Source organism: Dryobates pubescens, chromosome 5, assembly GCF_014839835.1.
Source record: "Dryobates pubescens isolate bDryPub1 chromosome 5, bDryPub1.pri, whole genome shotgun sequence".
In the NCBI taxonomy this organism is placed as follows: Eukaryota; Metazoa; Chordata; class Aves; order Piciformes; family Picidae; genus Dryobates; species Dryobates pubescens.
In genome coordinates, this window is record NC_071616.1 from 36,161,858 (window position 1) to 36,176,018 (window position 14,161).

The 14,161-nt window shown below is 44.0% G+C and overlaps 1 protein-coding gene across 8 annotated transcripts in view; it reads right to left on the reverse strand.

Moving 5' to 3' along the window:
- GPATCH2L (G-patch domain containing 2 like) overlaps nucleotides 1-14,161 on the reverse strand; it is a 74,837-nt gene that overhangs the window by 20,447 nt on the left and 40,229 nt on the right. For 6 of the 8 annotated variants that reach the window (XM_054162012.1, XM_054162011.1, XM_009909360.2 and 3 more), the window contains exons 2-3: nucleotides 9,062-9,729; nucleotides 2,754-2,818 (exon numbers count right to left, since the gene is read on the reverse strand). In XM_054162012.1, coding sequence (XP_054017987.1) covers nucleotides 2,754-2,818; nucleotides 9,062-9,729 — 733 coding nt within the window. Of the gene's footprint in view, nucleotides 1-2,753; nucleotides 2,819-9,061; nucleotides 9,730-10,422; nucleotides 10,537-10,603; nucleotides 10,690-14,161 lie in introns of those variants that run through there. The other 2 variants (XM_054162009.1, XM_054162010.1) reach the window with 2 other exon arrangements.

Consider the following 14,161-nt stretch of genomic DNA (forward strand, 5'->3'; position numbering starts at 1 on the left):
AAAAACAAACACACTTGACTCAGGGAAAACTCTGCCTGCAATTAAGTCTCACTTCAAGCGTCTCTCTCCACTTACTGTCTTTTCCTCACCAAGTTACATTATCCCTGACTGAAGCCCATCATGCCTAACCACAAACCTAGCCAGAAAAATAAAACCACCACCAACACAACAGAACCAAATAAACAGATGACAACAACAACAAAAAAAAAGAACACAAGAAAAAAACCTTCGTCTTTTCCTCACCAAGTTACATTATTCCCGACTGAAGCCCATTGTGCCTACCCACAAACTTTGCCAGAAGGAAAAAAAACAAGCAGAAACCCAATGCCAAACAGAAGACAACAACAACAAAAAGAACACAAGAAAAAACAACTTCATCTTAGTAAGAATGCTGTAACAGAAGCAATACCCAAAACCAACTCCAATGTGCCACAGGCAGGACAGACAGAGCACTTCACCCCAAAGCTCTGACATTGTTTTTCACTTCTGCAATCTCTCAGATGACCTACCATGCTCATGAGAAATAGATCTTACAATATAAACATCCCTACCCACATCATAGTAAATTAAAACGAGGTAATATTGGATAGTTCTAAGTGATCAGAATTTGCGTACAAAATATCCCTCCAGTTTTCGGACACATGAGCATAGCACCGTCATATTTCAAATCACTACTTGCACAAGACAACCAGGATCATCATGCTGATACCACAGTAACTTTTGCAGTGAGAGATCCCAATGCATTTAAACCAAACAAAACAACAAAACCACCCCCCAACAAGCAAACGAACAGAAAACTTACAATCTAATTATAAACTAGGACCATTCTCTGCTCACACAAGTGGACTAGTAGCTGGAACTGCAAAGATAACCTATTTAATTAGCAACTGCACAAATGTTACATGACATAACCTCAAAAGGAGGGGGAGGGGGGGGAAACTGCATTCAATTTAAGTTCACTGCTATTTTAAATTTCCCATTATTCAGTTTGGAATTGTACTAGAAAACTGTTTCTAAGATGATGATCTGTGACACACACCAAAAGTTTTGTGTTCTCTCCACCTCATTGAAGTGGAGAGCTGTTGCTGAGATAAAAAAGCAAAGTGAGACGTTTCTTGTTTAACTTCAAAGTGCAACAACATTTTTTTACTCTTTTTAACATTAACTGTAAACTAAACCATCTTGGCCAGAAAGCTATTACAGTATAAAACTGTTTGAACAGACAAAGGCATGATGACTAGAATATCAAACCTCTTCTACTATCTGGACAGGAAAGGTTGTCATTGGATTTGATTAATTTATTTTAGTAGTATATTCTATATGCTCTTGTACATTAAATATTCTACTAACAGTAGAAGCCAAAAGTTAATGTCTAAAATAGCATATAAATCCAGGGCAAGTATATAGGGCAACCATATAGACAAGTGTGTGTGTGTGTGTATACGTATATATAGGTGTTTATCTACATTTTTCCTTTATATATTTATACATACACACACACTATCCAGTCTATACCAATCTTGCCTCAGGTGATGAAGTGAAAACTCACCACTTCAGTCACCACCCTGCTTCATTACCTGATATGCAAGCACTCACTAATTTCAGCTCCCCCACAACAGTCATCAGCAGAAAGAGAGGTCAAAAGATTTGACTTGTCTCTTGTTTTTGATGGATGGGAGGCTGGAAACAGTTATTTTTCACCAATGGCCAAAGCTGGTATGTGAAATCCTCAAAAGAAAAGTATTAGAGCTACCTAAGACCACAACGTATCATCTCCACAGCCTAGCACATCATCGGAAAACCTGTAAGCCTGTTTGCTAGCATGCTGCCTCACACAGATACTTGGGTTAGTAACAAGCTAGTGGAAGCAGCATTTCCTCCTAAGTTTCTGATACTACTTCCTTTAGCTCTCACATATTCCCAGGAGAGATCTCATCGAAATCTTAGCTTGTGAAATGTGACAAAATGAGAATGCACATCAGCAGAGGTGGTGCGGGATTACAAGTCTCTAGGGTCACATTCCACCTGCGCCAAATATAACAGTTCTGAGTGCTTCTGTGCCTAGTACCTCTTTCACACTTACCCCATATCTGCTCCTAAACTGGACACTGCTGTCACTGATAAGTAAAACCAGAGTTCACTCCACACTCAAACTTCTTAAGAAACCATTTCTTCAATACATAGTGAAAATACTAGAGTCAGCTAATGAATAAAAGTATAAGGGAGGAATGTGTATAAAAAGAAATAAATCCTATCACATATTGCTATTGTCTTAGCATAGTTCTTACATGACCTGGCAGTAACTAATAGACTATTTTTTTCCCCCATTTTCTCTTCCTGCCCACAGAGAAAACAACTAACAGATTCAGGCACTAATGGTATGTAGACAACAATTAAAAGACTCATATAAACAAATCATAAGCACTGCTGTTTCATTATGGAGACTTCTGGAACTCCTCTTGTATTTCTGTGCCTATCCATAACAGCAGATTGTTATACTGCAAATATTATGGATCTCATACACAAAGTATTTCAGCAGGAAGAGTGTACTGTTATCAAAATCACACTTTTGTAGTCCTCATCTCATTTCTTAATTTCTAGCCCCTCAAAGCCATTGGCCTCTCTCCCATACTTCCTTCTCTGTCCCTCTTCAGTCACAGATTTTCCTTTGTATTTGTGAAGAAAGTTTACCCCCCAAAAAACCCCCAAAAATCAGCAGCAATACAGAAGGAAAAATCACAGACAGTCATTACCTTGGCGGCCCTCATCATTGGTGAACAGGCCAGTATCACTGCTGCTGCACACACTGCTGGTTTCACTGCAACAGAAACAAACAAAGCCCCACTGTTAAAACCGCAGCAGACACAAACCAAACCCCACTTGATCACATTTTACTGGCTTCTCTGAGCCCAAAATGCTTTACATATCTCACAAAAAATTGCATTGCTGACTCTGGCATGAGACGTAATTGCTTTCTGTTAAAACCTAGCAATGCTGCACCACTAGAAATAGAATCCTGTATCAGTCTAGTTCTAAGTTACCAAAAAGTAATTAATACAATGGCATTTGCCTTGGGTACTAGAATTAATAACCTAACTATGACATTGTCCGTAACGCTCACTAGGAAATTATGTGCAGTTAACAATTCTTTCCTTGGATCAACTTATAGCTACTGAAAATCCTCTGAGTTTTTCTACTTTCAGATTACTTTTTCTCCAAAAGGTGACATGGGTACAGAACCATGCCCTGCAATCTATGGCAAATGTATTTTATTTGGAGGGAAGAGCAGCTGGTGCATGCACAACACTTCAGCTAAATACCTTAGCACAGCATGACTTGCTGCTGCTAAATGCAACCTCATTACAGCACACTTTGCATTTGCAGGAGCAGTTACAGAAGACTTAATTCTTGAACCAAAGAATTAAACTGGAAATTAACGTGTAGAAAGCCATTAATTGACCGTAAAGCTGGATGAATATTTGTAGCGTAAGTACATGCTCAGGTCAGACCTAAGCATCCGATGGCTTTAGCACTGATATTAATTCACTCCTTGGACACTTCAAGCAATACTTCCTCTGATTTAGCTGAGAGATATCAGAACAAGCAGACACTGCTTACTGCTCACCCACTCAGCACTAAGGCCTTAGATGAAAGCGTCAGGTGCAACTCAGCACTAGAACCAACCTCCAGTCAGGGCACACTGTAAGAAAGCAACCCTAGGTCTCTCTTTTCCAAGGAAATTGGATCCTATCACACACTGCTATCAAATGGAGACCCCTCTAAAGGATGAGGGACCACAAGATGTGTCAACCCAAAGAACTGCAGACACATAATAAAACTCCATATTGTGAGCATATTATTTCTCTTAGAAGACAAACTCTAAAGCACAGCCAAATCAACTCCTCATATTGGGTTACCTACAAACTCTGCATTTTCATCATTGTATAAAGGTCATTTAAAGGATCAACAGTCTGTATATCATCCCTACATTTCAATATATAAATTAATATCAAATTCCAAATCAATTCATTAGAGTTTGACTACCTGTTCACCCTCCCACATACATACCATATCAACTAAGGCCAAGAACTAAGAACCATGAGTCATTCATTTCACTCCTAGCTCTCCTACCAGCTCACTGTACGACCCTGTGCAAATCTTAGCGTGTCTGCTCTCCCTTTTGAAAGCCTGGATTAACAGTCCTTGGAAGCAGCAGATGCAAGCATTGAGTGACTACTTCGTAAGGGTTTTAGCATCCTCAGAGGAAAGGTGCCTGAGAAAGAAAAAAGCATCATCAAGATTCCTGATCATAGCAGTAGTACTTTAAGCATCCTGTTGTACTGGGAGCTCTCTAGTTCCTTATAGATACACACCACTGCCAGTGCTTTACCAAGCAAAATTTCACAGACCTTATGCTCTTCACCACTCTTTTCACACTTCAGGGATGAACACAAACTACACTCCTACATAAGCCTTTCTGCAGGTCCAGTAAGCACTGATTAATGACCTCCACTTGCAAAGGAGGCTACTTACCTTAACCATGACATAATGAATGCTATTGATCCAACAAGCTACTGCTATAGAGTGTTATTGATCACCCAATCTTTGGTTAAAATGGTCCTCATTTAGCAATTTCACTGTGGCAAACACCTGGAGCAAAGCATGCTTATAATTAAATAGTTTGAGGGAGTTAAAGTGAGAGGTGATGGACAGAGATCTCAGGTTTCCCCCATTTATTCTTTTGCCTGAGCTACTGTTTGTGTCAGGAGGGATATTGATTTTCTATAAAAATAAGAAAACAAGAGGCACCGAGGGGCTGCAGAAGGTCAGGCCGGGCTGGAGAAGGAGGGGAAGCTGAACACTCTGTCTTTGTCACTTGCCTTCCAAGAGAGAGGAATTTTTTTCTCTATGGACAGACCAGCCTCCAATTCATCAGCATAGCCAAGCTCTTGACTGCCACTGGAGGCTGTCATCGGAATGGCTCTGTTCCCAAGGGTAAAGGAACTGTACAGCCCACTGGTTACAGAACCAGGCCAGAACACTGTACTGGGTTTGGCTGCAATACAGTTATAGTTTCCTCATAGTAGATCTATGGCATGGTGTTGGATTTGCAACCAAAACAGCGCTGCTAACATATGGATGTTTTACTTATTGCTGAACGGTGCTGAAGAGGCCGCCTCTGTTTCTTGGGTTGCACTGCCAGCAAGCAGACTGTGGGCTCACAAGAAGCAGGGAGGGAACACAGCTAGGACAGCTGACCCCGACTGACTAGAGAGATATCCCACACCATAAGACTTTATGCTCAGCAATAAAAGCTGGGGGAAAAGAGGAGGAAGAGTGGAACAGTTGGCAGTTACGGTGTTTTGACCTCCCCGGGTAGCTGATACATATGATGGAGCCTTGCCTTCCTGGAGATGGCTGAATGTCCACCTGCCAACAGGAAGTAGTGAATGAATTCCCTGTCTTGCTTTGCTTGTGCATATACATGGTTTTTGCTTTACCTATTAAACCAAATTTATCTCAACCCACAATTTTTCTCATTTTTCCAGTTCTGCAGGCGAGTGAGTAGGGAGTGGGGCTTAGCTGCATAAGCAGTATTAAATCACAACAAATACATCAGCCTCAAGGCAGTGAAGTCCACACAGCATTGGTGGGTCAGTATAATCCTCAGTTTGAAAAAGTCACATTAAGAGCTATGACACTTGAGAGCAGATGAGACAAACTACACATCTCTTAATAGTAAGCACATCTTTCTAAGAGATTTTTCAGACAGCTCTTGCACTATGGTTTGTTCTGCCCTCAAGCCAAACCCAGACCATTCTGGGAGTACTCAGCTTAGACCACCAGGAGAAAGAGCTTCAGTAATCAAATAAGTAACTTGCCTTTGCTTTATTATGGAGGGAGGGAATCCCAAAGCATTAAGGAACAGAAGGGCACATCACTTCTCACAGTCTTAGCAGTTAATTGCTACCTTTGCACAAATATGCAAATGGTTACTTAAACTAAGACCACGTGCTGCTTCTGTTGTTTCCACAGAAGATGAGGCTTTGAGTCACATCATTACCCAATTTAGAACCATCACCCTTTCCTCATCATGCTCCTGCATTCTTCCCCTCTCAGCTTGGGTTGTGTATTGCCATGTTTGGCAAACAATTTCAAAGATCTGATTTTATGCTGGCTTTGAACCACAATAGGCAGCACATCTTCATTTGGGAGGAGTCCAGGGTGCAGTCCCACAAGTAAACTATAAAAATTACTTCCTCATTATAGGATCCATATCCAAAGCTTTCTCTGTGGATGGAAGTGTATCTACTGAACACAGTACAGTTTTGATCAGGCTTAGGATAAGGAGGCTTCCAGAAAGCAGAGAAAAGCCTGGGTATTATCACATTTCCAGAGATGCATTCCTACAGAACAAAGAACAGCAAGTGCCAGTGGAGGGGAGGAAAAACAATTAAGCAAATTAGTTTGCCTAAAACCAAACAAACAAAATAGTTTGCCTAATTTTGTGACACTCCTCACTGCTAGAGCAGTGAGTAACAGTAGAACCAATTCACTACCCAAAGTGCTTCCTAAATCACCAGATCACCAGAGAGTTCTTCCAAGTCCCACAAGCCCTATCAGTCACTTTCCCTCCCATCAGCTTGTGATGGCAGCCATACTACTCCCTCTCCTAGGCATCTGATTTTCTTTTCCTTTTCTCAGGGTATGCCCTTGTTATACATCTGTGCAAAGTACAGCATCTTATGGTACCAGAGAAAACAGCTCAGCTAGAGCACAGAGAGAATGAGGTAAGCACAGCTAGTTTCACTCTGCTGCTAACAGCAAAGTGCTATATTTAGACCAGCAGAGACCAAAACATGATCCTTCACTGCCGTGAGGGATACTCTACAGTGAAGAGGGTTGTATGTGTATCTCTTTCCAACTTTGACCCTCTCTAGTGAGTCATAGCACAGATCACACATGGGGTGTTGGAGAGGTCAAATATTCTAACCTCTGGCTTTCCAAAGAGAATCACAAGGATTTGGCAGCAGATGGTAAATGTCATTTGATGCAGATGCTTGCACAATAATTAGTTTGAGAGCAAGGGACAAGTGAGACAGAACAAAGTGATCTCCCAGCATGGTCCTCAAGTAACAGTCCAGACAAAGCTGTTTGTTTACTCTTTCAAAGGCTGGCACAAATAAAGGCTGGATGAAATCCATCTGGTTTAAGTTCAGGTTTGACATGATGGAACAGACTGACTGGTGGAAAGAAAACCTCAAGGAGCACAGTCCATCACTGCCACATCAAGTCAGGGTATCTCTCAGCCCATCACCACTGACACGCAACATTTCAGGGGCTTCTCAGCACATTCCCTTTCCTGGGCTACACGCAAATAAGTCTGAAAAGATAAAAGTGCTTTTAACAATGAGTTGCAAAAAAGGCATCCAGGAGTCTCTTGAAAAGGCCCACTTTGTACCCAATTTTTAAAATGAAAAAATGACTGTTGCTTTTTTTAAGGAGGAAAAAAAATGGCCACTTTTTTCCTATTTCCACCCTGTAATGTTTACACGCATAGCACACCAACTCAGTAAAAATGCAACAGTGGTCCCCTGGATCAAGACAATGAGGATGAACTACAAACTATGCTTTTCACAGCCTCCCAGACAATACCATGGAGAAGTCTGTACTTCCAGCTATTACCCACAAATTCCTCGACACACAAGTGCCACCTGTCCACTATGACAAACTGCAGAAGCTAGGCAGCCAGAACACTTCAATGAACCTTAACAGAAGAACAATTATACTGGATCAAACAATTACATTCCAAATCCACTGTTCTCTGTCTGATAGGGTCTACTATGGTGGATGCTTGAGGAAAGAATACAAGAACATGACAAATACAGATTGTCTGTTACCTCTGTATATTTCTTAAGCTTCTAATACTCAGCAGATCCAGGACTTCTGAGCCACATCTTCCATCTGGAATGCTATGCTTAACAACCCCTGATAAACGTATGGTCCACATCCTCCTTTTGGACATACTTCCTTTTTTTTACCTCTGCAATGTTGCACAGTAGAGTCCCAAAACTCATGTTTCATGGAAAAGACTACTTTGTTTCTTGTTTTTAATGCTTCCTCTGTCTCCTTCTTCTTACACAATATAATGAGCAAAAAAATTACTCTATTCACTTTCTGTATACCATTCATTAAGAAATCTCCATTTGATTCTCAGTAGTTGTTTATTTTCTAGGCTAAAAAAAACAACCTCTTCATACAGAAGCAGTTTTATAACCTCAAACCTTCCACAAGGAGAATTTAAAAAGTTACACTCAAGGGAAAAACTTTCCCAGAGTGACACATGAATTCAAACCAAAACATTTACACATCTCAGTTTTATCTCTTGCGTGAGATTCTGCAAGAAATTCACCAAAAGTCTCCAAAACTGGACACGAAGGCATGCCAGACTCTGCTGTCTGCACAGGCTGATCTTGTAAGTAACGCAAGTCTCCCTCAACTTTTTTAACGTCTCACTACATTAGCCCCATAGTGAGCCTTTCAAAACCTTACTCCAGATCCAGAGCAGAGATGCAGAACTGTGAACAAGATGTTTTGACTGAGGTTCACACAGTAACTGCTCAGAGGGCTAGCAGTCGCTAAGGGAGATCTGATCTGTTCTCTCTTACTACTTATGGCAAATTCTGAAAAGAAGAAGTGAGATCAGTTCATATCAATCACGCAACACAAGTGCCAACACGAGAGTTTGCTCTCCAAACCTTAGGCCACAAGCATGCCACTTTGTAGCAGCTGCAGGGCCACAGACACTTCAGAAGGCTCCTTGTATAACAAAAGCCAAAACATATGAGCTTGCCAACTTTTCAAGGAAGTGCCGTTGGTCATCAGTATGGCATTAAAAGGAAAGCAAGCTAGTTTAGAAGCAGCTGAGATACTTCTCTTCAAAAAGAGAACAGCACTGAATAACTCTGAAAAGAACTTCTAAAAGCAAGGTACAGGATTCACAAGCAGCTGCACGAGAAGTGACCACCTGACTAGCACAAGGAAGAAACCAAGATCTCACCATTCTGACATGTTTTCATCTGAGCCCTGTTTCTGCTCATCAGCTTCACACTCCATCCGCTCCTTCCTTCCACCTTTGCTCAGGAAGGGCCTGTTCTCTCCTGATTCACAAAGGCCATGACCAGATGACGTCCAAGGGGTATTTTCTTTCCAGCGTGAAAGACACTGTTTCTTGGCTGACTTGAACCTGCAGCCCCTCTCATAGTTCCACTCTGACACCCTGAGCTTTTGCTGGAGACTGGCAGCCACCTCAGATGTCACACGTTTCACTTTCCGTCGGCGCCTGAGAGGTCGACAGGGTGCATTCTCTGTAAAGGAGTCTGACTCATGCCACGAGTGTTGCTTGCTCCTCAGAGTGGCACTGAGAGCTGGGTGTCGTTTGACCACTGCCATGTCATCAGAGTCACTAAAATTGGCTGTCAGCACCTCACGGCAATCCTTGACAGCTTCGTCCAAGCTCGACTCCGAAGCCTCGCTGTAGCAGCAGGCGTGCTCAGCCTGATGTGTGAAGTCTGAGCGTCGTTTACGACCTCGTCTCTTGCGAAGCTGACGCCGCTGCTGCCGTGGACTTAAGGCCATCTCTTCCCATAGCTCATCCAGCTTGTTTTGTTCTGAGGTTTGCTCTAAGGCTGAGGCCAAGTCATGCACCAGTTCGTCCATTGGCAATGCCTACAAAAAATGACAACAAGCAATTAGCACCAGACACAAATGCCACCGGCCTACAGCATGCTACAGCTTGGTCACATTAACCAAGTCACAGGCTTTGGGAGATCCCAACACAAGCCACTTCCTGGGCTAACGCTTACTCCCACCTTTCGCAAGGATTAAATAATTTCCCTAACCACAGTAGCAGAGATCTTGATATTGCAGCAGCTGGGTCAAGTGCTTTCTGTCTGAAAAGGCCCTAAGGTTGCAGCTTTTACATTGAAGCAACATGCTGTATTATACATCTTAAGGTTATGACAGCCTGCAACTAGTTTACTAACTGGTGCCAGTAAGCCACAGAGAAGGGTTAGCCTGCTCAGTAAACAAAGTCTTCCGAAAAGTAGACAAGCAGCAATGCTAAGGGTAAAACAGACGGTAAAACAGGTAGTTTGCAAGCCGGCATCAGTTCAAGGGGAAAATGAGGCATGCAGGACCCTGTACTCCTTAGATCAGGGTGTATGAGACTGAGCCCCAACGCTTACTGACAAAAAAATCCGACCCCTTCCACTCAGGGCTGTCAGTGTGCCATGCCCAAAGTCCTGGCCAAATCCCCCACCTCACCACCTCCCACTCCCTACCCGTCTGTCACAGCAGTGGGATTTCTCTCCCCACCTCCCATCGGGCTCAAACACCGGCACCTCCAGCCTGGTGGAGCACCTGCTGCCGCAGGCCGTCCTCCTTAGTCCGAGCGCCCTCAGGGTACCCGGCCCCACCGCCTCCTTCCTCTGAGGAGAAGCCGGCGCTTCTGCCAGCCAACCCCGCGGGAAAGCCCTACCCTCACCGCTCCCCTTCCCGCACCCGCCGCCCCTCCGCCGGGCCTCACCCCTACCCCACTCACCGCCCAGCGTCCCGCTCCGCCACCCCCTCGTCACCAGCGCTTCCGGCCTCCCCGGGCCACTTCCTCCTCGCCCGCCCCGCCTGGGGGGCGGGTCTGGCGGCGGCGGCGGCGGGGCGGGGGCGGGTTGGCCCGGCCGGGAGGCCGCTGCGATCGGCACGGCGGCCTCCCGGCCTGCAGAGCCCCGCCCCGCTCCTCAGACCAGGCTGCGAGCGTGTGGATGACTTTTCCGTCGGTTTACGCTGCCGTTGGTGCCGCTGCTGGAGCCAGTACAGATCATTTACCTGCTCAGGGGGCAGCCCTCCCCCTGTGCTTACCACTTAGTTGCCTTCATTTTTCTTTTTTTTTTCCCAGTACTCAAACTCCTCTGTGTCGCTGCTGTCACTCTAATTGTGCGTGTCAGGATGGAAATCAGTTATCTCCTAAATTACCACCTCACAGTGGTACTCTCCTTCAGCCTTGCACCCTTTTTCCTCTCACTTTACACAGCCATCAGAGTAAAGCCACCATCCAGTTTTGCTTAGCATTCCTGTTTATTTCCCCTCTTCCACCTTTGTTTATTCTGTCGGGTTGTTTTTTAACTCGGGCAGCTGCACTGATGTTCAAGCCAATACCAGTTGTTTTTCAAGGCAGAGTGTCAGGCTTTGCTGAAGTTCAGGTATACGATGTTCGTGGCAATCTCTTCGCTAATTTTGTAAATTCAATTAGAGAAAGTAATCAGGTTTGTCTGATGTGATGTGTTCTCTATAAACCCATGCTGCTGCTTGTTGCTCATAGTTCTCTTATCCTTTGTATTTTTACTTTTTTTCCTGCCTCTTTTTATTCCATCATGTCACCAGGAACAGAAGTTACTCTGAAAGGGTGATAATTGCCAAGATCACTGCCTTTCCCTGCTCCCTGCTCAAAGACTGGTACAGCACTTGCTTTTCCTTAGTCCTCTGGCACCCTCCCTAGTTTGTCAAGATACTTAAAAATAAGCAAGTATTCGACTTTGCTATTAATTCCTGCACCTCAAAAGGACAGTCATCGTTTTGCTTCATGGAGCTTTCTACATGCCCTTTCTCTAACTAGCCGTCTATGTCAGTCTGAGCTGTCATTTCAACACTTTCATTACCTTTAAATTCTTTGAGAAATTTCCTTGGAAAAGGAATATTAAAAGAAGAAAACCAGTCACTAGGTAAATCATTTTTATCCTGTTTCCAATAGCTGATTTCATTTAAGTTACTTTCTGTGTACCAATCTGTCTGTAGAATTCTGTCTTTGTTTTTCGGTGGTGGTTTTGTTTTTTTGATAACACTTTCAGTGGCAGTAAGTCACCCTACTTGTCTGCAGTATTTTGTTTTTCTCCCAGCCTCCTACTTCTAATACAGGGGTTTTCTTTTTACTCTCAGATCTGAGAGCCAATCCTTCCTAAAATCTAATCCTGTTTCACCGCTGCAATCCTTTTTCATGCTTCAGGATATAAACCAGCTACAAATTGTCTGGGTTAGAGAGAAACTCCCCTGATGGGAAGGTTATTCTGTAAACATCCACTTCAGAGCTTCTTACCCCTTCATTTCAAGCACTCAGTACTAACTGTCATTCCAGGCAGGATAACAAACCAGTCAAGCAATTATGTACACAAAATACTATGTTTGGATGTCCTGTAGAGATGGCAGCAAAAGCCCACTCTAATTTCTTTCCTTCTCTCTTCATTTTCCCAACTACTTCTCTGTTTTTCTGTTGGTCAACAAACTGTTTTGTAACTGGTATAAACTGTACTTCCCCTGTCCAATTTCATGTGCCATTTTCCATTTCAAACCACATTTCAACAGACGTCAGCATTTGGCCTGAGTCAAGACCACAGACCGGTCCACATGGTTAATTCTTTGGGAAAGGGACAGGACAAAAGCAAAAGACAAGGTGAGGCTGTTGGAACCACAAGAGTCCCAAGAATTAAGCAGCAGTTCCCTAAAAAGAGCACTGATGTGCACAGGGAAATTAAGAAAACTGGCAATAGGAGTTAGAGAAAGGTAACAGAACAGTTTGGGTAGTGTGACTTTGAGCAGTCTATGGTATTTCCTGTCTTAGAAGGTTCACTCTAATAGGGCTAGTGACTGTTAATTTTGAACCTTTGCCGGCATTGAACTTCATCCTGGAAATTATTTACTCTCTGTGCAGCTTGCAGGAAACCTGCATAGAAAATGGGAACTGGCCTGTCTTCTCAGCACTGCTTTTGCCCATTAAATGCGCTAGGGATACAAAGCATTCAGCACTCTTACCCCAGTTAGGTTGTTATACACTACTGGGTTTTGTACATAGGGGTTTCTTTTTCCTGCTCAGAGACTGTGGTCACCAGTGCTGAACTGTTGCTGGGCCTGGAGGTGGGAGAGGAGATGTTCACTGTGAGACATTTCCAAGGTGAGCAGGAGAGGAAGCTTGGCTCTTGCTGCAAAACCTTTGCCCAGCTCTCTCTTCTGTGGCGGGCAGCAGGGAGGTACAGGCCAGTAGGACAGGGAGAGTAGAGGGATTGTTGCTCTACCCCAGCAAATTATCTGCCTGGTCCCATGGTGTTTCTCAGCAAAACCTTCTAGGGGTTAAAAGGAAAAAGAGAAAGACAGAAAGGGGACAAGAGACAAAGAGAGGAATAAAGTCAAAAAATGTGCCGTGAAGCTTCTTGCAGCAAAACGCAGAGAAAGTCATTTCCAACTTCTTTCATCTCAGAGATGAAGCCACTAAATAAAAGGGCAGCACAGAACACAAGGGCTTTTAATCTGTCTCATCTCCTTCATAATAACTGCAAATTTTCCCTGGGCTCCTGGGAGTGAGCCTCTTTCCTCTGTCTTTGCCTTATCTCCCCCCTCCATATTTCACAGCCAGCTCGGCTCCCCTCACTCGGCTGCCCCCGGCCTAGTCTCTGAGAGGCCTGTGGGAGCCGCCAGCTCCCAGGGCCTCATTGTTCCCGGCTTGGGAGGAAGCTCAGGGAGGGAATTGAAGGCAAGTCAAAGGGAAACGGCATCATCGCTGCTTCATTAATGGGAACCTTTCAGCAGAAAACATATCAGAGCGAGGTCTTTTCAGAGGCAGTAATTAGCAATTTGGAGCCTTCCCCCCTCAGGAGATGCAGCTGAGATCTAACAAGTGGGAGCAGTGCTCGCCTCCTTTTACGCTTCATATTTATTGTTTTTCATTTTCTCCATCTTCCTCCCATTGTCCAGCCTCCTCCTCACTGCCAGATAAGGGCCCTTTATTAATTGCTCCCTTTTAATTCTTCATTAATGATAATAACTTTCTCTGGCGCACGGAGAGGAGTTAATCTTTCCTGAGTATTGAGAAAGGACAGGGCTCAAAGGGAGGGAGCGAAGAAGTGCATGGTGGACAAGGCTGTGCTGCCACGGTTTCCTCCTGCCCCACCACCCGGAAGGACTTCCTGAAGACTTTGGCTGTCAAGCTGCAAGAGCCCCATCGGAAAGTTTCAGGCTGTCAGTTTAGTCAAGCTGTGTGGGTTTGGTGAGTTGTACCCTGGCTCAGAGATCCAGCCCTTACCAGAAACAGAGGGAAAGACCTTCTCTGCACGTCTTT